The 23,597-nt window shown below is 47.3% G+C and overlaps 2 protein-coding genes across 5 annotated transcripts in view; both read right to left on the bottom strand.

Annotated features, from left to right (window-relative positions):
* RNF144A (ring finger protein 144A) overlaps positions 1–23,597 on the bottom strand; it is a 91,269-nt gene that overhangs the window by 63,220 nt on the left and 4,452 nt on the right. The window contains exon 2 of one of the 3 annotated variants that reach the window (XM_077310281.1): positions 2,975–3,017. Coding sequence is in view for 1 of the 3 variants with exons in the window: in XM_077310272.1 (XP_077166387.1) it covers positions 1,886–1,940 (55 nt within the window). In the remaining 2 variants the exon portion in view is untranslated. Of the gene's footprint in view, positions 1–1,885; positions 2,005–2,067; positions 2,089–2,974; positions 3,018–23,597 lie in introns of those variants that run through there. The other 2 variants (XM_077310289.1, XM_077310272.1) reach the window with 2 other exon arrangements.
* RSAD2 (radical S-adenosyl methionine domain containing 2) lies at positions 10,177–22,013 on the bottom strand. 2 transcript variants are annotated; one of them, XM_077310240.1, is made up of 6 exons: positions 21,673–22,012; positions 20,014–20,175; positions 18,594–18,823; positions 16,421–16,570; positions 13,163–13,195; positions 10,177–11,641 (listed from the first exon to the last, which is right to left on the bottom strand). In XM_077310240.1, the coding sequence occupies exons 1-6, from the start codon at positions 21,938–21,940 to the stop codon at positions 11,477–11,479; spliced, it is 1,008 nt and encodes a 335-aa protein (XP_077166355.1). In that variant the 5' UTR covers positions 21,941–22,012; the 3' UTR covers positions 10,177–11,476. The 2 variants fall into 2 exon arrangements, with proteins under 2 accessions (XP_077166355.1, XP_077166365.1); XM_077310250.1 differs by lacking the exon at positions 16,421–16,570 and having other exon boundaries at positions 21,673–22,013.

Below are 23,597 nucleotides of genomic sequence, written 5' to 3'. Positions count from 1 at the left end.
TGGAACCTGCAGGCCTACTCCCACCTTAAACTGCCACCTGTCTCCCCATTTTCGTCAAACCTGTCTGTTAACATGGGTGATGATGTCACTTCCGGTAGCATGCAACTTCCCCAGGGACTGGCACAGAGGCATGGCCAGCTGACTTCACTTCCACGGCTCCTCGAAACCTGAAAAATTATTTCAGGGGCTCCTTCACCATTAAAACATTGAAAAAGCCTGGGCTACAGTGTCAGACTAGGATCTGCAAGGACCAGGTTCAAATCCCCACTCCACTATGAATCTTGCTGGGTGACCCTGGGACAATCACTCATTTCCAGCCCATTTCTCTTCACATTATTGTTCGATAAAATGGAGAAAGCGAGAGACCACACATGCCATCCTAAGGCCCTTAGAGGAAGGGTGAGATAAAAAATATAATAAACATCATACTTGCCTTGCATGTGAGAAGGGGTCTAAGACAGACCCCTCCACTCGCACACACCCACACCCACACTTCACAAATAAGAATACATTTAACGGAACATCAGTGTTGTTAATAAGCTGTTCTGATTGATGCAAACAAACTGATCTTCAGCATGACCCTAAATAAGTTCACTCGGAGTGGGACTTAATGCCTAATAAGTTGCTTAGTACAGCAATGCAACCTGTGTGTGTCAGTGTGTGTGTGTAAAGGCCTGCTTTATCTGTTATCACCACAGATAAAAGTACAAAGAGATCCAACACTGACTATTTTAAGTAATACAGAATTGACTCTCAGTAAATCAGTGCATTAAAAAAAAGGGAGGTGGGGGGTGTCCTGGAATGACACACCCTAAATCTGCCAAAAGTTTTGAAAATGTTTTCCCCTCCGTTCTACTAGCCACTGCACCCAACACTCAGTAGACCAGGGGTCCCCGACCTTTTTCCGTCTTGAGGCACTTATGGAATTCTAACAGGGTGCTGCTGCTGCAGGAGACAGGGCCAACCACAAAAATGTTAGAGAAGGGGTTATGCTTAACGTTACACCTCAGCCAGAAGCTCAGTTTGACATTGAGCCTTTCAAAATGAGCATATTTTGCACACAAACACAGGTTATCTTTTGGCACACAGTGAAGATTCTTGATCTGTGATCACAGCTGCTGCCAAAGCAACGTTTCTAAAAATCTGCACAGCCAATCAGACTTAATGACCAATTAGAATCCCTGCTGGCTAAAATCCCCATTTGCCCCACTCACTCTCTATAAATGCTTGGCAGGTGCCAGGAAGAGCACCGACAGACAGCAGATTGGCAACCATTGCAACAGACCTTAAAATACAGAGCTTTCAGATGTTACTTCTTCATTTTCTCCCTAGTAGAAAATCTGACATATTAAGGGATTAAGCTAAAGGAAACCAAGATGACTGTAAGGGTGTTACGTTCGCAGAGGCCGTGGACAATGTCTGCATCATCTTCCTTTTCATGTATCTCTACATACCTCTAGGCCAGGGGTGGCCGAACTGTGGCTCTCCAGATGTCCATGGACTACAATTCCCAGGAGCCCATGGACATCTGGAGAGCCACAGTTTGGCCACCCCTGGCCTAGGCCCTGACCTGGACCTATTATGCACATGTCGGATAATGTGCTTTCAATGCACTTTAGAGGTAGATTACGCTGTTCTGTACAGGAAAATCGAGCTGCAAAAATGGAAGTGCATTATCCGACATGTACAGAATGGAGAGCCCAGATCTTGGGGGTTATGCAAGCTCGGCCCTTGCAAGTATTTGGATGGGAGACCCCCAAAGAATACTAGGGCCATGACATGGACGTAGGGATTGGCGAACCACCCCCAACCATCTCTTGCCTTGGAAACACCACCGGATCACTATAAGTCAGCTGTGACTTGACCTCAACAGCAACAAACATACCTCTGGTCTCCTTCTTCCCCTGGCTGCAGAAATGCACTGGCTCAAACCCTCTCATCAAGAAGCATCCAGCGCCAGAACACAAGCCAGCCACGTCTGTGCCAAAGGGAGTGCAGGGACGAAATCCAAAACTACCCAATTTATAGTGGGTGTATCCAGATAAATATACAGACACCCACGCATACCTCCATGCACACTGTAGATAGAACCAGTGTGATGAAGAGTATCCGAGCAGGATCTGCCAAAACCAGGTTCAAATCGCCACCGTGCCACGGAAACCCTGTTGGCTGACCTTGGTCCAGTCACGGTCAGCGGAGTCTCTTACAGGGTCGTTGTGTGGATAAAACGGAGGCAAGGAACACGGCATAAGCTGCATCCTGGGTCCTCACTGGGGAAATGGGGAGATTCTATCAACGAGAACCAATCCTCCCAGTAAGCGCTTCTATTTCCATCTCCCTTTCTCTGGGATTAACAAGGAGCCGTGTCTGTGTGCGCCGGTGCGTGTGTCCAGCAGGCACCCCTTTATTGGTTTTAGAGGCTTCATCGCCACGCACGCGAACTGTCCAGCCGAAACCAAAAAGACCACCAGAATCTCCAAAGGGCTGGGCATCGCCTTCCGTGAGGCCCCCCCCCTTCCACGGGAGTGTGGCTGGTTCCCAGTGCCCTGGTGTCATCGCCACGGGCGGGAGGTCGCCGGACGTCGCTCCCCTCCCCAATGGGGCTCGCCCCCCTCCTCCCCACCGCGGAACGCCGATGCTCCTGCGGCGCTCTCCGAGGGGCCCCGTCCTCCCCAGCCAGCCACAGCCCCCCCCCCCGCCTCTGCCGGCCGCTCGCTCGCTCCCGCTGCGGCCTGAGCCCCCCGCCGCCGCCGCCTCAAACTGCCCCATCCTCCCCGCGACGGCGGCGACCCGGGAGGCATGCGTCTCTCGCCCGTGGGAGCAATGCGCATAAGGGCATGTGCCCCAGTGGCCGCGGCCGGGCGAGAGATCCCGGGGGCGGCCTAGCGGAGAAGGAGCCGCGCACCGGCCCCGCCCCGTCCCCCGAGCATGCCGCCGGGAAGCAGACACAAAGGGGCTGCGGACGACGCCTTACCCTCCTCCTCCCGCCGCCGCTGCGGGGAAGATGAAGGCGCTGCCTTGCGCTGCTACCGCCGCCGCCGCCGCCTCTCCCAAGCGGGCGCCTCCTGCGCTCTGCGCTCCGCAGCGCCGCTTGCATGGACTGGACGAGGCAGCGCCCGCCGCTCGCGCCTCACTCTCCCGGGCAGCCTCGCCAGGGGGTCGGCGCTTGGCGCATTGTGGTGCCTCTCTCGCTCTCGCTCCCCGCTGCGTGCCGGAGCCCTTTCTGGCGGCCCTCCCCTTCGGAAGGGCGGTGGAGGAGGAGGAGGAGGCGGGAAGAGCTAATCTGAGCACAAGGACGCCATTAAACTTCAGCGGTTTCGCCGCCGGGAGCGGCTGGGCTTTGAAGCGGCCGCCGGATTCGGAGCACGACGCGCGCTCACGGCGCCCCCTCTTGACCGTGGCGAGCGTCACAGCGAGTGGAGGTTGCAGTCCACGGGCTGCGCCGGGCGGGCCCCGTGTCTCTGGGCTCTCCCGACAGGCCGGGCGGTCCGCGTGCCATTCGAAGCGCTGGGATCGCTGCGCGTTCTCTTTTAACGTTTGGCGCGCCAAAGATTCGCGTTCGGCCTCTCACGGAGAAGGCGCGAGAGCCTCAAGGGCGCTTTTACTGACCGGGGTCGGTCGTGGGAAAATAGGCAGGAATCTGGGGATACCTTCCCGAGGACCTTTGGGCATGAGCTTTCCTGAGTTCGCCTCACGCCATCCGTGTGCAGCCCTGGCATTTCCTGCATCTGATGGCATGAGGCCTAGCTCAGGAAGAGTTTACACAGAGATAAAATTTAATGCACCCAGTTCCTGACCTGGATGTTCCTGGCGAGCCCAGTCTCATCCAAAGCTATATTGGGTCCACCAAGGGATACATGATTCAGAGTCAGGCAATGGCGATCCACCTTTTGCCTGACTGCCCATCTTAGGATCTCCTGGCTGCAGGACACTCGCACCAGACAATACAGAAATAACTCCCAGTTAATAGAGTTACTGGGAATTTTGGCAGGTTGAGGTTTCCCCCCCATAGTAAGGCCGTTTCCCCTGTTTAATTCAGAGAAATTGGTCATGTTTTCAACATTCACTCATGGTGTGCTTCAACAGCATTAGGGGTCTTTTGTGATTCTCAGAATTACACAGCATTGGTCTACCCTTTGAAGAAGCCTGATGTGGGGCAATACTGTGAAGTCTCCTTGAATGCAATCTTGTTACGAGAAGATAAGAGAACTGTATAATGCTGGTTGCTGTGTGAACATTCTGTGCTCTTTCTCTCAATTATTAATGTCCATGTAACTGTTGCTTTGTGACATCTATTATAACTCGTGTTGCTAATACACGGTATGTGTTAGCATTTATTTAGGGAGCTGAGTGCACACCACCTGGAGGTTGGCAAGCCTGCTGGCTAATGATGGACTTATTACTAGGGTTACACATGCATTTTTCCAACTGGGTAAATAAGAGCTCTTGGGGCGTGTCATGTTGGGTTTAACTCCCATAACTCCCTTTATAGATGGCCCCTCTGCCCCTGATCATTAAAGCAGAATAATGCTGAGCATTGTGAAGATGTACGTGTCTGGTTAGACCCTCAGAGCCCATTTCTGAAGTAGCCCAACAAAATCAGAGTCCAGACCAACAAAGATTTATTCAAGGCGTGAGATTTCGCGTGTAAGCACTCTGAAGAGTTGCAGCCCATTATCTTTGTTGGTCTTAAAGGTGCCACTGGACTCTGATTTTGTTATTGTCTTCCACACAAACATTAGGCCTTTCGTTCTAAATTGTAGCTCACAGGTCCATAGGATGTGACTTTTTAAAATCAACGTATTTGATCATTTATGTGTGTCCAAATGGGACCGTGGTTAGCTGTACCCTTCTCCAATCCAATCCAATCGAGACACAACTGTCAGATTCCATTTAAGCCGAGTGCAACTCTTGTAGCAATACGAGAAGGTTCCCGCCAAACAGCCAGGAGACCTATCCAAAACATTATGGCATTAGCTTTTACCATATATAGTAAAATATCTTTTCAGACATGCATATATCACTTTTTGGTTATACAATCTACATGTCGGTCATCTACATAGAATACCAATGTTACCACCACAACAAAAATTACTGGCCATCCGGCAAGGTTGGCCTGCCCAAAACTCATACAATAGCTTATTTTTACTCCATTATCAACTTTATTCTGGTACGCACTTATATGTTTGCTGAAAGCCGTCTACTCAGGCTTATGCATTGTTATGCCTAGTGTCTAGCAGACATCGTGGCCTTGAGCACATCTCTCGCAGAACATTGTTTTGGGTACCTCAGTAGACAAACTGGTCCCCAACCTTTTTATCACCGGGGACCACTCAACGCCGGGGACCACTCACTGGGGTCCACTCAACGCCTTTTACTGAGGCCCGGTGGGGGGGGGTAGTTTACTCCTCTACTCTCAACCACTGCCCTAGCGCTCTCTGGTCGCTATGGTAATGTTTAAACATCCCTTCAAAATAAGATACAGACACACCACAACAATGAAGTGTATTGTAAAGGGCTGGGGGGATGAAGTAAAGGGCCGGGGGGGGGGGGAGAAGGCGTCCTTCGGGGCCCACCTCCAATTAGTCCGCGGCCCACAGGTTGGGGATCGCTAACATGGAGCAGAGTTGTTTTCTCTTGCCCCGAAAGGACGGACCAGAAACAATGGGATGAAATTGATTCAAAAGAAATTCTGTCTAAACATCATGAAGAAGATCCTGACAGAGCGGTTTCTCAGTGGAACAGGCTTCCTTGGGAGGTGGTGGGTTCTCCATCTTTGGAAATTTTTAAACAGAGGCTGGATAGCCATCTGACAGAGGCTGTGAAGGCTCAAGGGGGTGGCAGGCTACAGTGGAGGAGCAAGAGGGTTGTGAATGTCTTGCATAGTGCAGGGGGTTGGACTAGATGACCGAGGAGGTCCCTTCCACTCTATGATTCTAGTGTTTGTTTTTTTTTAGTCTTCAGCATAAGTAATACATTCTGCTATGCACATATGCTAAATATGCTGAATATAGCTTACTTGAGCTGCTGGCAGCCACCTATAATGGCTCTAAACTAAGACGGATCCAAAATGGACTCACTCTGGTATGTCACTTATGCCCCCAATGGGAACCCAAAAAGAGTTTCCATCACTGTCTTCTCCTCCATATTATCCATCCAGCAACCTAGGCTGGGACTGTGGAACTGGCCCAAGGTGACTCAGCAAGCTCCATGGCATGAGTGATTATACTAGTCATACACTCTTGTCCAGTATACCGCACAGATGAAACAGTGTAAGATATTGAGCTCGCTAAGTGGGGGCCAGGAGCTGCTGGTTGGGGGGCATTTGTACTGGCAAAGTCCAAATATGTGAGGGAGGAGCCAGGCACTAGACTGCTTAAAAGAATAACATAGGTTGTGAAGAGAAACAACATCGTATAGAAAGAGGAGAGGATAGACCTAATAATCTAACTCTCTAACCGTGCTCTGCTGTTGTTCTGTCTGCATGTGATGAATTGGGGGAGAATGCTGCGCATGCTCTGGCTCATTAAGGCTGGGGAACTCCCACTTCGGAGATTAAGCTGGAAACAAAATGTCCACAGCCAGGTGGCACACTCCCAGTGGGGGGCCGCATGAGAAGATGGAAGATGAATTAAGAGGAAGAGATGGGTTTTTTTGTACCTTTCTAATTTTTTTTACATTTCTAGACCATTCCCGTCAACCCTGTCGTCTTGTTTTACTACCTGAAGGAGTCTCAAGGTGGCTTACAATAATCTATCCTCCCTCACCCCACAACCCTCTGAGGTAGGTGGGACTGAGAGAACTCTGAGAGAACGGTGGCTGGACCAGGCTCACTCAGGCTGGCTGCAAATGGCAGAGCGGGGACTCAAACCTGCTTCTCCAGATTAGAGGCCACTGTTCTCATTAGTTCTAGGTTTAGTCCCAGGACACCCTCTGTTGCAAGAATATTCTTTGGTAGAATCCTAATAAGCTTGGAATCATTCAGCTCTGCAGATTGGAATTTCATCCAGCTGCTAAATATGGGATTGTTATTGTTGTTAGTTGCGAAGTCGTTGTCCCATCCATCGCGACCCCATGGACAATGATCCTCCAGGCCTTCCTGTCCTCTACCATACCCTGGAGTCCATTTAAGTTTGCACCTACTGCTTCAGTGACTCCATCCAGCCACCTCAATATGGGATATCATTGCTTAAGAAGCTGAATAGCAACCATGCAGCATCACTTGTCTATGTGTGCATTAGTGGGTTTGAGGTTTCATGTCCTGAAACAATCCATAATAAAAGATATGTGGTTTGGGTGTTGGCCTGCAAACTTTTATTTAGGCAACATTTGATCTGAAGACAGGACAGAATTTGCACAATTGCTATGGAATCAAGCCCTGTAATTGCTCCTGTGGCATTTTATGTATTCGGGGGAGGGGGGCATAATGTTTAAAACCTATATAAAGCAAGTACAAGGATGGAAGAAGATTGGACACACTTCATTCCCCCTGGAACTGTGTATCATTATGGTTGTGCTGATATAAATAGAGATGAGAGGGATTACAATTTCAGAAGGATTTCATGCAGACATGGTGGACGAAATATGTCTTTTTATATCAGCTGCCTGGCTTTTGTCTAAATTTATGTCATGCATGTGTTAAAAGGTCACCGAGACCAACTTGAAATTAACCTTCTAAATATTTCCACTGTTACTAAAAATACAAACTAAAATTAGTCTCAAACAAAAGGACTGTAGCAAAAGGAATGTAAGCCTTTTCAGGGGGTGGGTTGGTATATAAATGAATTTAAAAAGGAAGGATTTTGCCCCACTCTTGTCAATTATAATTTGGGGTTTGAAAACATTCTGTTTTTCTGCTGAGTTCAATAGGAATACTGAGAGCTGGACTATCTCCACAATTGTGTATTTTTAAGCTCCAGGTCAACCCGAATTGTCACAGAGGACTGTTACTAATGATAAGAGCAGTCTTTCTCAACCAGGGTTTCGTGAAACTGTGGGGTTTCTTGATAGCCCTGGAAGCGTTTCCTGAATGGGTGGGAATTAATATATCAATTTTGTTAAATGCTTAATGGGTAATAGGACTGTATTTGGTCATGTCGACCCCCCCAAAATGGTTAGTAATGGGCCTTGAGGGGGTGGGGAAGGGAGGTGCCCCAGGTGGGCATATGCACAGCTATGCTTCCCAACCATTTTCGGCATGATCCACTTTTTGGATTTCTCGAAACCTGAAGAATTTTTCTGCGGGTTCTCAATGGTTAAAAAGTTGAGAAACGTTGGGTAAGAGGAAGGTAGGAGGGGTGCTTAACACCACCATACCCTGCCTGTCCCTCTTCCCCTCTCCCCACCCAAAGGCCCTACTCCTAAACTATTGTGTCCTCAGGGGTAGTCAACCTGTGGTCCTCCAGATGTCCATGGACTACAATTCCCATGAGCACCTGCCAGCAAACGCTGGCAGGGGGGTCATGGGAATTGTAGTCCATGGACATCTGGAGGACCACAGGTTGATTCTGGGAAGGAAAACACATCAGCAATTAACAGAAAGGGAGGCAGGGCTGGAGGCTTAAACAGCCTGATACTTACCAGTTCTCCTCTTGAAGTTACATTAGCATTAAGAAAGAACTGTCAGGTTGGGCCCCTTTCTTTCCCCTTCCAGAGACACTCAAGCTTATGGGTTACGGTGTAGTCCTGCGGAATATGGTGCTTCATTGAGGCTCAACAACCCCTACATCTACAAACTTGATGTCCAACTCAACACAGCAATGAGAACGAGGGGATGTATTCACGGTAAGTGTAAGGATTTGTGGGCCTTAGTAGAGCAAAACTGATGCTCTTAGTTGTACTGTAGTAGTGGGACAAAACATTAGTTAACCAGCTTGCAAAGAGGGAACAATTAAACAATTTTATGTAAAAAAAACCAAACATGAGCTTCTCCTGTCCTAACAAAATGAGGAAGATTTCTCTAGCCCAGGGGTAGTCAAACTGCGGCCCTCCAGATGTCCATGGACTACAATTCCCATGAGCCCCTGCCAGCATTTGCTCATGGGAATTGCAGTCCATGGACATCTGGAGGGCCGCAGTTTGACTACCCCGATCTAGAGTGTGGTAGATATGCCATGTGACCTGGGTGCCACTTGAGGAGGGGTGCCACTGAGCAGATCCTATTGAAGTCAGACAAGCCATCGGATAGTGGGGGGAAAATCTTTAGATGTATGTCTTTAGTTATCAAACTAGAAAGAAAAGAAACTGAAAAAATGGACTTTGATCTTATCCTAGACCAATTTGCATCAGTCAAAGCAAGTAAGATGCCATTATAAGTTTCACATAGTGGCATCATTTATTAATTAAATGATTAACAAGCTTGACTTGTGCTTACCCCAAAGCCGAAAGGGCTCCAGAACGTAACTCAACACCCAGAAGAGATGTTGGGATGGTCAGGAGTCGCTTGCCAAAGCCAAAGGCCAGAGGGTGGCCAAACTGTGGTTGTCCAGGCTTCCTCATGAGATGGTGAGTTCTCCATCTTTGGAAATTTTTAAACAGAGGCTGGATAGCCATCTGACGGAGAGGCTGATTCTGTGAAGGCTTGAGGGGGTAGCAGGTTAAAGTGGATGAGCAGTAAGGTTGTGAGTGTCCTGCACAGTGTGTTGGGTTGGACTAGATGATCCATGAGGTCCCTTCCAACTCTATTATTCTATGATTCTAGATGCCCACAGACTCCAATTACCATGAGCCTCTGCCTCCACCATACTGGCAGGGGCTCATGGTAATTGGAGTCTATAGACAACTGGAGAGCTACAGTTTGGCCTGCAGGTACACCAACAGCATGGAATGAACTGAATCTCTTCATTCCTTTCCTAAACAGCTGGCTGATGGTTCTAGCTTCTTATAAAAGGACCACGCCTGTTCATCAGGCCTTCATTTTGAATCCCAGGGAAATATACCTGCAGCATCTATTTTGACATTCTGTTTTCCAGCCAGCTAGAGGGACCGCTGGAGGGATTCCTCATTTTGCGTTGTGTGCTGCCCACCAACAGTAGGTCCCTTGAAAATCAATCCCTTTTAAAATTTCTGTGTTCAGATTAAACTGTGACAGATATGCCTAAAAAACACCCAGTGTTTCTTGATGAATATCAAGGCCTTGAATCTGAAATAAGCATCGACACACTGAAGTAACTGTTTTGTCACATTTTATACTATATGCTATTTTTCGTTTTACACATTTAATTTTCTTCTGATAATATCCATAACAAAAAATATATATATATATATATTTAAAATCATAATACAGTAATATAAATTAGAACTTGGACAAACAAAATCAAGTTAAAGGCATCCAGCTGGGAATTTCTTTTCCAAGCCTTTCACAGAATTTTTAATATTTTGGTTCCTCTTACACACTATTGCTTTGCACATGGAGGGAAAAGAGCTCACTCACGAGTTACAGTGAACTTAATTGAATAACAGGAACTGTAACACAGCTAGGGCAGTCTGAAAAAATGTGGTATGAGGATTGTTAAAATAGGCCCATGTCAAATCCTTAGGCTGGGAATGGGAAAGACGCGGCTGAGCCCTTCCTCTGCTTGCACCCCCACCATCCTGGCACAAAATGCTTCTCTCTGGCTGTTATTTTTCTTCAGCAGATGTTACTTTGCTGGTATCCCAAGCAAGGTTTTTTCTGATGTGTCCTCGGAGTTCCCAGGCCCATGGGGATATGATCCGAACTGGGGTCACGGAACAGTGTATATGCCAGTCCCCGTCACGTGGAAAACAGTGGCTCCCCAGGACCACGTCTAGTCAGAAAAGAGGAACTGGGGGGAAGACTGGAACCCATTTTCTTTGTGACCCCCAACCTGGCCTGCCCCCCTCTAGGAACGGAGAACCAGGTACACAGCTTGTAGTGGACTCTGACCTGAAGTCCTCATGGGCTTTGTCCTCTATTGACATAACAAGTCTTGGACTGATGGCCATTTTGTCCCATGTATGCAAACAAGCATCTGAACACATATTTTTGCCTGTTCTTTATGGCATTGGTTATCCCCATTTAATATTTTAAAATTCTCTGTGATGGTACTGCAGCCCAAACCTTGCAGCTCCAATTGCAGCCCATTATTTATATACATCAGGGGTAGTCAAACAGCAGTCCTCCAGATGTCCATGGACTACAATTCCCATGAGCCCCTGCCAGCGTTTGCTGGCAGGGGCTCCTGGGAATTGTAGTCCATGGACATCTGGAGGGCCGCAGTTTGACTACCCCTGATATACATAGTCAAGGAGCATTCAGATTCACATTTACAGGCAAGCCTAAGCTGACTGTTTTCTCTGCACAAGCAATACACACACAATACACACCCACACACACTGCTGCATACAGGGGGGAAATGCAGGGGGGGAATTCTTTTAAAACATCTTTCTCAGCAGAGTATAGTAATTCAGATGTTCATGATATGTGCTCCCTTTTCCAGTGTCCAAATATGTTTGTTCACCATTCGAGTGCCATATCTGCTTTGCTCCATGTATATTTCCCTCCTCGCTTGAAAAACATCTTCTCATCAAATCCACTGAACTGTATAGCATTTTCTACGCCTACATCCAGGATTGATCGGGAAGGCTCTTTCCGGCCATTTGTACAGTTTAGAAAACGCATCTGCAAAGCCAAGAGAGAAGAATATTTAGGGAAGCAGCTGCCCGAAACTTAATGACTTGCAGCAGAACACAGGGAGGGGGGGTCAGTCTGCCTAATTTCAACCAGGAACACTTCTTAATCTTAATAGGTTAATAACTATGTTTTTCCCGCAGTTAACCCACAGTCGGAGTATATGCATATTAGATTGCCGTATTTTACTCTACTTGGGATATCCATATAAGGACAGTCCAAAAACCACAGTTCTTTAGAACCCAGCAGAAAGACTCTGGCTTCTAAAGAAAGAAGGGACACTATCCTTCCAAGGTTGAAAGAGCTCCATAGGCTACTAGCTCACTTCTGGATGCAGCCTAAATCTTCCAGACAAATAAATCAAGAAACCTTACTGAAGCCAGTGAGTCTATCAACATGAAATCACAAAATAAATAAATAAATAAAACCACCCACAAACGTGATTGCTTCTTCACCAGCATATTTTCTCCCATGAAACCAAATGCACATTTTAAGCAATGTCCATTTTGCAGATAAAAGCACAGAAAGGGGCACACATTTTTAATTCCATGTGTGAAAATATCCCACAAACCATCTCAGAATTTGTATTCCAAAGCAATGAGCTGAGTTCTCCTAGACAGGGTTAAAAATATGTATTCCTGCCATTCCTATGGCAAGGAAACTACTCAGCCAGAATGCCGGCAATATGAACTGGGACCACCAGCAAACAGAGCTGGTTTGGTGATAGTGGTTAGGAGTGCGGACTTCGAATCTGGCAAGCTGGGTTTGATTCCGTGCTCCCCCACATGCAGCCAGCTGGGTGACCTTGGGCTCGCCACGGCACTGATAAAACTGTTCTGACCGAGCAGGAATATCAGGGCTCTCTCAGCCTCACTCACCTCACAGGGTGTCTGTTGGGGGGAGAGGAAAGGGAGACTCCTTTTGGTAGAGAAAAGCAGCATAGAAGAACCAACTCTTCTTTTTCTTCAAAATGTTTCAGGGATGGTGTCCCAGTCCATCCCTTCAAATATGGGTTTCCTATTCATTCTCCTCCCCCCAAAGGAATTCTTATGTTGCAATAGAGCACATTAAGAATTATTTGCATCAATAGGACCCTCCTATATATTAAGATATTTAATTAAAGGCTCTTCTCTGGGGGATTCTGCCTTCCAAAGCTACATGGGTGGCTAGAAGTGAAAGCGCCTTTCCCGTGGGGGTGTCCTGACTGTGGAACTCCCTCCCTTTTCAGTTTTTCGAAGCAGTCTTTGCATCACAGACAGGGGCTTGGATACTGAGGTCAGTCTCTGCTGACAGGACTTCTTGATGCTCTGCTCTCCATCACAGCCCGCATAATGCCGCTTCTGATAACATAGGACACCCCCTCCCCCAGGGTCAGCACGAGGGAGAGTCAGAAGTTTGTGCTTTTTAGAAAAAATTGCCCTTTCCATTAGCAGCAGCTTCCCATGGGATCCAGCTCGAGGCCAAAGGTTTATTTTTGGGGTGGTAAACCAAAGAAGATATGAAATGACTTACGTATTCATCCAGAATTAAGTATGAATCTCTCATCTGTTTAAAAAAAAAGAGAGGGGGAGGGAAATTGGAAATTAATGCATCTACTTGCTTGGACTACGGATGGCAAATTTTATCGTAACAAAAAAATTATTTCAGCCAAAACAATCTCACAAGGGTGTGTTGGAAAAGGCAATGTATTATGTAAGAAGAACCTGAAGGGGGCAGCAAGAAGACAATTACCAGTAGATAGGATCCTGAGGACAGCACCTTCTCTCTCCTAGTAAGTGTTGCTCCTTGTCTGCCTCCAGATTGCTACCCTTAGCACAATTCCCTCCTTCTTTCCAGAAGTGCAACTCTCAGCATTCCCCTTTCAGACGGAGATGTAATTAGGAAATTGTCTCTGTCTCTTATCTTTCCTATCAAGTATTTTAGTTTCTAAATAAACTTTTAAAAGGTAAAGGTATGCCCCTGTGCAAGCACTGAGTCATGTCTGACCCTTGGGGTGACGCCCTCTAGTGTTTTCTTGGCAGACTCAATATGGGGTGGTTTGCCAGTGCCTTCCCCAGTCATTACCGTTTGCCCCCCAGCAAGCTGGATACTCATTTTACCGACCTCGGAAGGATGGAAGGCTGAGTCAACCTTGAGCCGGCTGCTGGGATCGAACTCCCAGACTCATGGGCAGACAGCTTCAGACAGCATGTTGGCTGCCTTTCCACCTTGCGCCACAAGAGGCTCAAAAATAAACTTTTAGCTACTCTTTAATAAGGTTGTGTGCTGCTGTTTTGCTAATTACTCTGCCAAGAGGTTGTTATCAGAATAACATGGAGAAGAGAACCTCAGAAGTTCCTTTGTGTCCTCGTGGCCCATTATGTACACATTCGATAATACACTTTCAGTGCACTTTAGAAGTAGATTATCCTGTTTCACACAGGAAAATCCAGTTGCAATTGCACATTGAAATATGTGCAAAATGGACACATTGGACACTACAGTTCCAGAAGGACTATTTCATGGCCCTGCTGAACCAACTTCCAAAAGCAAAACTAAATGTGAGACCAGCAATTTCACGTAGTTAAACATGAAAGAAATGGCAGATGGGGGGATTACATAAACACACAAATAATGGCCAAGCTGCCATGCACCTCTGTTTAAGCACCAACGCTTGGTACCTTTAATCTTTAATCCCAAACCCTATGAGGTAAGGCAGTGGGACTTGGGAATGTTCATCCTGGAGAAGAGGCAGCTGGGAGGGGACAGGACTGCTGTCTTTAAGTAACTGAAAGGTAGTCACTTGGAAGAGGGCAGGGAAAGGTTCCTGTTGGCAGCAGAGGAGAGGATCCACAGCAATGGCTTTAAACTACATGTCGAATGGTACTGGCTAAATATCGGGGTGGGAGGGAAGGGGGATTTTCACAGAGCAGTTCAGCAGTGGAACTGGCCGCCTAAGGAGGTGGTGAGCTCCCCTTTACTGGCAGTCTTCAAGTAGCGGCTGGGCAGACACTTATCAAGGATGCTTTAGGCCAATCCTGCATTGAGGAGGGGGTTGGACTAGATGGCTTGTATAGCCCCTTCCAACTCTAGGATTCTACTGTATCATATCGTAACCTATTCTAATCTAGTGGTGAGCCTGTACCAGAAATATCCATGGCTGTGACAATTACACTTGAGGAGAAAAGCTGTGGGAAACTGAGGCATGGGCCAGAGAAGGGCTCAGCTATCCTCCCTGACATGTTCCTTTTGCTTTTGAAATAGCACCTCACTTCCCCCAGCCTTCTGCCATAACTGGAAAGGGCTGTGCTTAAACACATGAAACTATTGCCACCATATCTCGCCATGATGCAAGTTCCTACTCAGCAACTTCCTTCTTTCTGGTGTCCCTCTCATATTTTTGCACACATCTTGAAAGGCTTAGCAGAAAGAAGTGAACAATGCAACTGGAGAGGCCGGGGATCGAACCTGGGACCTTCTGTGCACCCAGCAGTTGCTCTACCAACTGAGCCACTGCCCCTACCTAGAGTCTATTCCAGGGGTACTCAACCTGCGGTTGTCCAGATGTTCATGGATTACAATTCCCATGAGCCCCTGCCAGCGAATGCTGGCAGGGGCTCATGGGAATTGTAGTCCATGAACATCTGGACGACCGCAGGTTGACTACCCCTGGTCTATTCAATAGTCCTTACTCCCAGGAAACTGTTCTTAGGATGATACTTTGACCATGCCACCCAAAGACCTCTGTCCTGGGAACAGGCTCTATTAAATAGAGTAGGGTTATGAGACTTGTTTAGGATTGCTTCCTTACAGTTGCATCCTAAGTACAGGATTACACTCTTCCAAGCCACTTCACTTCAGGGGATTTAGAAAGGTGTAACTCTGCATTCAATTATACTAAAAAAAAAATCATCCAGGGTTCCAGTTTCAATATTTGCAGAATGAGATTATGAAATACATACAGCCTGGCCAAAGCACTCACAACCGACAGTTATTGCAGTCTCATCTTGTATTTCTCACTGTAAGCCTAACTGATTCGGAGAGAGTGATTAAACCGAAGACTCCTATCTCTGTTGCAGACTCCTGCTGTGATATTATTTGGGCAATGGCTGCTTGATGACTTTACATTTTGCATGGAGACCCTGGCCAGCTCAACCACATTATCCACAACAATTAAAAGATATTGCAGGAATTCTGACAAGTAATCCATGGCCCAGATAAACTTTCCCCGGGGGCCAAGAAATCAAGAGCCCAGTCACTTTACCATTAATTTTTCAATTAACCACCACATTCTGATTTTTGAAGAGCCAGCGTGGTGTAGTGGTTAATAGCAGCAGCCTCTAATCTGGAGAGCCAAGTCTGATTTCCCACTCCTCCATATGCAGCCAACTGGGTGACCTTGGGCCAGTCACAGTCCTGACAGTGCTGTTCTGACTTAGCAGTCTCCCAGGGATCTCTCAGCCCCACCTACCTCACAGGGTGTCTGCTGTGGGGGGAGGAAGGGAAGGCGATTATAAGCCACTTTGAGACTCCTTCAAGTAGTGAAAGGTGAGGTATAAAAACCAACTCCTCTTCTCCTTCTACCTCTGGACTTAAAGATTCCATTTCTCAGACTGTAGAGCAGGGGTAGTCAAACTGCGGCCCTCCAGATGTCCATGGACTACAATTCCCAGGAGCCCCCTGCCAGCATTCGCTGGCAGGGGGCTCCTGGGAATTGTAGTCCATGGACATCTGGAGGGCCGCAGTTTGACTACCCCTGCTGTAGAGAATAGTTGAGAAATATAACTTTACTTTTTTATTAGATTCGGGCACCAAGCATGAAACATCTTTATGTCGTCGCAGGAAGCATTCGAAATCTTCATCACTAATGGCAAATTTTTCTGCTTCTCTCAGAGCATCTTCCCCTGTGTTTTCCCCTTCAATGAGCAGGCACTGAAATACCTAAGAGACATAAAACGGATGCTTAACAAGCGTGTTATTTGCTGGTCACAACTTCCAGGACGCGCAATAAATGTGATAGAACGGGCCCAACAGCCTCTTTTTCTGCAGTAATACAATATAAAGAAGGGTAACAACGTTAAAGTTATTGGAGGCTCACTAGCGTAAAGGTATCCAATAACCGGCAGATTGGCCCATAAGACTTTCCCACAGAGATCGAGAGCATCACATTTTTGGGGTTTTATGAAGGACACTAATTGCACTTAATGCATTTACTAAATTTAGCCCTGAGGCAAGCATACCATTGAGTGTGACCTACTAACTAAACCATATGCAGCCCCCCCCCCAGTCATATACTAAGCTTTATCAGGTGTTTGAAACCTCAAGCCAGCTGCAAAAGAGGCCAATTAAATCTATATCGGAGCACCAAAGATGGCTGGGAGCCTGTGCTGGATTGGGACCATCGTGAGTCAGCAGGCAATGCAGGTTTCCCGTTTTGGATGAAATACCTACATGAGAGCCTCTTGTGGCGCAGAGTGGTAAGGCAGCAGACATGCAGTATGAAAGCTCTGCTTATGAAGCTGGGAGTTCAATCCCAGCAGCCGGCTCAAGGTTGACTCAGCCTTCCATCCTTCCGAGGTCGGTAAAATGAGTACCCAGCTTGCTGGGGGGTAAACGGTAACGACTGGGGAAGGCACTGGCAAACCACCCCGTATTGAGTCTGCCATGAAAACACTAGAGGGCATCACCCCAAGGGTCAGACATGACCTGGTCTACATCACCCCTAGTTGCATGAACCATGAAAGCAAAGCATACTTTTAAAATATCTTATGTCTGTATGCTAAAAGTTAGTATAGAGCCTTTCCACAAACTGAGGGGGGGGGGGAGAGCCGTGCAGGCTTCCAGGATAAATTCTTACAGGCCAGACTCAGTTCAGCCGGTGGTCCATTTGTGTTTTCACACTTTCCACTTGCTTAGAGCAAGTTCTGCCTTTCTTGGTAAACTGCCTTCTCAAAGAGGCTAAGAAAATGTTTTTATTCAACAATTTACTGAGACACCAAGGAAAGGCAGATTGGCACTGGAGGGTTTTGTTTTGTTTGTTCTTTTAAACCATCTTTTTCTAAACATTTCGTTTGACAACTCCCTCCCCCATTTGTACGGTGAGGTATGGGCACAGAGGATGTAATTTCAGCAGTTTGCAACTGCAGGATTTAAAAAAAAAACTTATTGACGGTCCCGACTAGAGGAGATATTTTATAAAGGAGACGTTTCAGAGTGAGAGGCATGCAGAGGTTGCTTTTACAAATTCTCTGCCTTCTCTTTCTCCTAAAGTGTACCATAATATGATGTATGATACCAATATGCCATGTCTATGCACCCAGACCAATGATGTGAAAATGATGCAACAGAACAGTACAGAAGTACATGTTACAGGGAAGACAGAGCCAAATTCCGTGTTTCTCATAGTACCTCGATTCCCCCTCACAAAGCAAGAACAGTATGCAACCGAGTGCCAGCATAGCTCCAAATCTTGTGCAAGTGACTGCATCAATGATCCCCTACGGGCTTGATCCTCTAGGGACAGGATTCCTAAGGTTGGTTATGCATTGGGGCAGAATGCAAAAGCCCACCATGCAGAATAACGTATACCAAATAGAGTCCATTAACCAGTCTCAGAACGTAGATGGAGCTGTTTTTTTGTACCCCGCTTTTTACTACCCTACAGAGTCTCAAAGTGGCTTACAATCCCCTACCCTTCCTCTCCCCGCAAGGTAGGTGAGGCTGAGAGAGCTCTGAGAGAACTGTGACTGGCCCAAGGTCACCCAGGCAGCTACATGTGGAGGAGGAGTAGGGAATCAAACCTGGTTCTCCAGATGAGAGGCTGCCCCACTTAATCATTACACCAAGCTGGCTCTCACTGCTCTCCCCTTTAGCTTCCATGTATTAGAACAGCATCACAAAATGTTAAATTTTGTATTTTTCTCACATATTTTGCTGCTGGGAAAAAAACAAACATCTTTCTTACCTTCCAGCGGACAGGATTTAGTGCCTGAATCTGCTCATTCATGTCCTCTTCTACGTTGAATCTGTTAATCACGGAGTTTATTTTGAAAGCCACACCATAATGTCGGCACCATCCTCTTAGCTTCTGGAGTTTTTCAACATGGTTCCTTTTCCCTTGCCCACGGCCAATTAACACATTGACTTCCTCATTGAAACTGTCGCAAGAAACAGCCAGAATATCAAGATATTCCCCTGAAACAGACAATGTGCATTAGTCCAGAGTTATCTAGTCCTACCCAGTCCTGTGCCTGGACCCACTTTTTAACCTGACCAAAAAACTAAGAGGACTTGAAGGAACAAATATTCACATCCTCATTATGTTTTATTCACTGATTTAGCATTAAAGCCATTTAGCAAACAGCAAAATGAGTGCAACATTCTTGGGTCAATGCAGAATAATCCATTTTGCCAACACTTTGAAAAATGACATAATTAGTTCCCCGTCTCTTTCCTCTCCGTAGCCCTCTTGGCTGCTATTTGTGTAAAGCTATACAGCCCTAGGTGCCACTGGACTCTGTTTGGAAAGCAGAATTGTGACGGCTTTAATAATAATAATAACAGTTATAATGATTTGAAACTGGGTGCTAAAACACTCAAAAATACAACACAAAGCAAAAAGGAGCGCTCGCAACTCACTTGTACATAAAAAGTCCACCCCACCCCCCCCAAATTCTGCAAACACATATGTTTGACTCCAGTGCAGGATTTCCAAGGGGAGAGAGAATTCTGCCTGACAGTCACAACTTCCTCATCTTCCTGTTGCAGCTTGAACGTCTGCTGTTCGGGAACAGCAGTTTAGCAAGAACTTCACACTGCAGGTGGTGGGACAGGGGGAGGAGGGAAAGTCATGCTCTGAGGACAGAAATCCTGGGCCTATGGAAACACTGAGCGCTAATAAAATATGAAATGGTTTGTTTTTCTAAGTGTTCCACTGTCATAATTTTAAAGGATTATTCGGGCTTATCAAAGCCTAGTTAAAATGAAATAAAAGACACTTCTAATAACAAATAGACCTTTTAAAAATAATGAAAACTGTTGTTTGAGGCTTGAACAGGTGATCCACACCCAAGCCTTGAACGATTCCTAAACATTCAACAGAGCGGATTGCCACAATTCTCAAATGTTATAAAATCACAGTGTTGGAGGGGACCCTCCAGGGTCATCTAGTCCAACCCCCTGCACAATACAGCTTCTGTAGATCTTTTTTTCCTTTCTTTTTACTGATAAGAGATAATTCTTCAGTGATTATAGGAATAACCTTGGTCAATGATTTTGTCTTTTAAGAGAATAACTGACATACAAAATACTCAGTTAACCTTAAGATTTCCTCCCAATCAAAAGAGTATATCTTTTAAATAAAACTTATAATTTCTTTCTCTTACCATAACGTTTGAACCACCTTTCTGTCACCATGCTTCCATTGCTCACAATGCTGACACTTGGGAGTTTTAGCTCCTGTTTACAAAACTGGACCAGCTGCCCCACAAATTCTCCCCTCTCCGGAAGAAATGGTTCCCCTCCTGAAAAGTTTATTTTCTCCATACCTAGGATGCAGCAGAGAGAAAATCACAAATGAAAACTGTTTCGGGGATGAAGCTTGAAAGCACCAGTTTATGTGGCCTGTTCCCATAAAGACACATATTTAAACTTAGGTTGTAACTTTTTATATATGGCCATCTATAACAGCCAAGAAAAATAAATGTGAGAATTACATCCACACAAAATTATTCTATAGGAAAAATCAATGTATTCCTTGTTGAAATTCCACATTAGTAATATTCTGCATTACAATTCTGTGACAGAATCAGATTCTTTTCAGGCAATATAAATGATCTGACCATATGTCCACTTAAGAAAAAGTGGGACTGTGGTTATTTGTGACTGAGTGACGTGTACACTATGCATTTGTTTGGTTGGTTATTATAGCTTCAGCTTCAATTGATACAATCATTTTTTGTCAACCTATACTGGAGAATGAAGTCTGAGACCAGTGGCACCTTCAGGATCAATGAAGCTTAATTTGTCGTGTTGGTCAGAAGCAGCAGAACAGAGTTTTACTCTGGGTATCAGATTTTGTGCACGCAGGCTTCTTCAGGTACAGGGCAAAAGACTCTTCCCTTTACATCTAGGTAGGAGGTGAAGCGGAGGTTGCCAGGAAGGACAACAGGGCTACCCACCTCCTTCCATCTGGAGCAGCAGGCCAAAGTTTAAATCTGGTGGTAGCTGTGTTGGTCTGAACCAACAGGTCAAAGTTTGAGTCCAGACGCACTTTTTAAGACCCACAAAGTTTAATTCTGGGTATAAGATGTGTGCACGCTCACAAAAGCTTATGCCCAGAATTAAACTTTGTGGGTGTCAAAAGCACCACAGGAGTTTGTTCTGTTGCTGGGTTCTAGAAGAAGAAGAGTTAGTTCTTATATGCCGCTTTTCTCTACCCAAAGGAGTCTCAAAGCGGCTTACAGTCGCCTTCCCTTCCTCTCCCCAAAACAGGCACCCTGTGAGGTGGGTGAGGCTGAGAGAGCCCTGATACTACTGAAGAAGATGGAGAAGGAGGAGGAGTTGGTTCTTCTAATGCCGCTTTTCTCTACCCAAAGGAGTCTCAAAGCAGCTTACAATTGTCTTCCCTTTCCTCTCCCCACAACAGGTACCCTGGGAGGTAGGAGAGGCTGAGAGAGCCCTAAGTGCCAGTGGACTCTGTTTGGAAATCTTATACCCAGAATTAAACTTTCAAAAGGTGCCATGGGATTTTGTTATCTTGCTTCAGAGCAACAAAGCTATCTACCCACCTGACTCAATACCGAAAAAAAGAACGTCTTTAAAAAAATACATACATTAAAGTCTAACCTGTAGTCCCCTCTTCTGTCACATCCCCTTTTAATCCCAGTCCCACCAGCGCAAGCTGTTCTCTCTTCTTCTAGTTTATCTGCACAACAACCCCGCGAGGTTGGTTAAGCGGAGGAGAAAAGCGCGCCCGAGGGACGCCGCCTGCCCTGCCCTGCCCTGCCCTGCGCGCGCCGGAGCGCCCCCCCCCCCCCTCTCACCGGCCTGCTTGAGCAAGGCGAGCCCCCTGCGGGCATTGGCGACGGGCAGCACGAAGGACGTCGTGGCCGTGTGGAAGCAGAAGCCGCACTTGTAGTTGCAGCGGCGGGTCAAGTGGTAGTTGACGCTGACGGGCACCGGCGGCCGGGGGGCTGGCGGCGGGGCGAGAGGCGCGGCGGCGCGCCGGCCGCAGAAGGGCGCCAAGAAGCTCCGCCAGGCGCCCAGGAGGCGCAGCAGGAGGCGCAGCAGGCGGCCGGGCGTCGAGGTCATGGCGAGCACTTTGCGCCCGGGAGCCCCGCGCCGCCCTTTTAAGCGAGCGCCGGCGGGGCCCCGCGGAGGAAAAGGCCAGTTTCGCTTTCCTTTACCCAGAAGCAAAACTTGGCGCGGGCTGCGAAGGGGGGCGCCGGCCGCCAGGTGACCCTCCCCGAGCCTGGCCCGCCTCGGGAAGCCCCTTTTCGGAAGCAGCCCGGCCGAGCGGGCGGGTGAGTGGGGGGATTGCGCCCCCGCGGGAAGCCCACCCTTGACATGTTCGCTCGGGAAAATGAATCCATGGCGAGAGGAAGCGGACCCGCGCGGGGAACCCTTCCCGCCCTCTCTTGGCTGGGCGCGCTGGAGCAATTGTTCACGTGAGCCCCCCGGGGAGCCTCCACCTGCAAGAGGAGGCTGAAGCTGCCTCCCAATGCCTTCTTCGCCAATTCCATCCAAACCCTTGAGGAGAGTCTGAAAGCGCTGAACCCCCCAAGCAGGATGGGACCACCACAAATCCCACACACCCCACCATTCAGGGGACTCTCCCCATTTTGGGGACAGGGGCAGTTTCCTGGCCCAAAGCCCAGTTCTTGTGCCAGTTGGTGTCAAAGTGGGGTATCCCCAAATTACATAGATGGTGGGGCCAGGCTGCACCCCAAAGCCATCTTTGGACCACCGCAGATGACACAACCACCCATTCCGGAGATTGTTCCCTGCAAAAGGACATAAAGCAGGGGTAGTCAAACTGCGGCCCTCCAGATGTCCATGGACTACAATTCCCAGGAGCCCCCTGCCAGCGTTTGCTGGCAGGGGGCTCCTGGGAATTGTAGTCCATGGACATCTGGAGGGCCGCAGTTTGACTACCCCTGACATAAAGGATTGCCTGGTTGAAACTCTGGTTCCAGCACCGCAATCTTCTATTTGCAGCGCCCCAAGAGGCCTGCTTTTCAAAGAACACGGAAGAGGAATGTCTGCATGCCCTCCAGGCCCCAAAATAAGGCTTGGGCCACCTTGTGTGATCCATCCCCACATTCAGGGGACTGTCCTCATTGAGGGGACATATGCTGTTTCCTGGTTCAAAGCCCAGTTCTTGTGCTGGCTGCTCCACGAGATAGTAGAGGTGGTGTGACAAGGCATTGTAATCCCCATTTTACAAATCTGAGGGTGTGGTGTGCTGCTTCAGGTGTGAGTCAGAGATAAAACTTACAAAGTGACTTTTTAAAAGAAGGATGTATTTTGTCCAGTGCATGTTTGGAACTATGGTGAGGACATGATCTGATGACACAGATCATTCTGACGTACATAAAACACCCTTTCAAGGTCCATTTTGGAATCCGTGTCAAAATTTAGAGGGGCGTGCCCACTGGGCTCTCATGGCAGGGTACTGCCATGTACCCTGATTATGGCCACTGCAGTCAAAAGTCCATACGGTTTGACTCACAGAACTTCTCAGCTGAGATCCTAATGCAGAGCATTAAGTAGGATGCAAACCCGATCTCCAACATTTAATATAATGGTTTATTTCATTCAGATGTCCACGGAAGAATATCCCAAAGTTTTGTATACTTCCTCAAAAAATCAAATAGAAAAGGGAACAACTATATCCCTCCTTCCTCCCTACCCAAACAGCATAACACATGTACAAGAACACTTAAAAATTAATAATATATCCTCCAGA

Source organism: Paroedura picta, chromosome 1, assembly GCF_049243985.1.
Source record: "Paroedura picta isolate Pp20150507F chromosome 1, Ppicta_v3.0, whole genome shotgun sequence".
NCBI classification, from domain to species: Eukaryota; Metazoa; Chordata; class Lepidosauria; order Squamata; family Gekkonidae; genus Paroedura; species Paroedura picta.
Note: the sequence above shows the minus strand (reverse complement) of the source record. Positions and strands in the feature narration are given on the sequence as shown.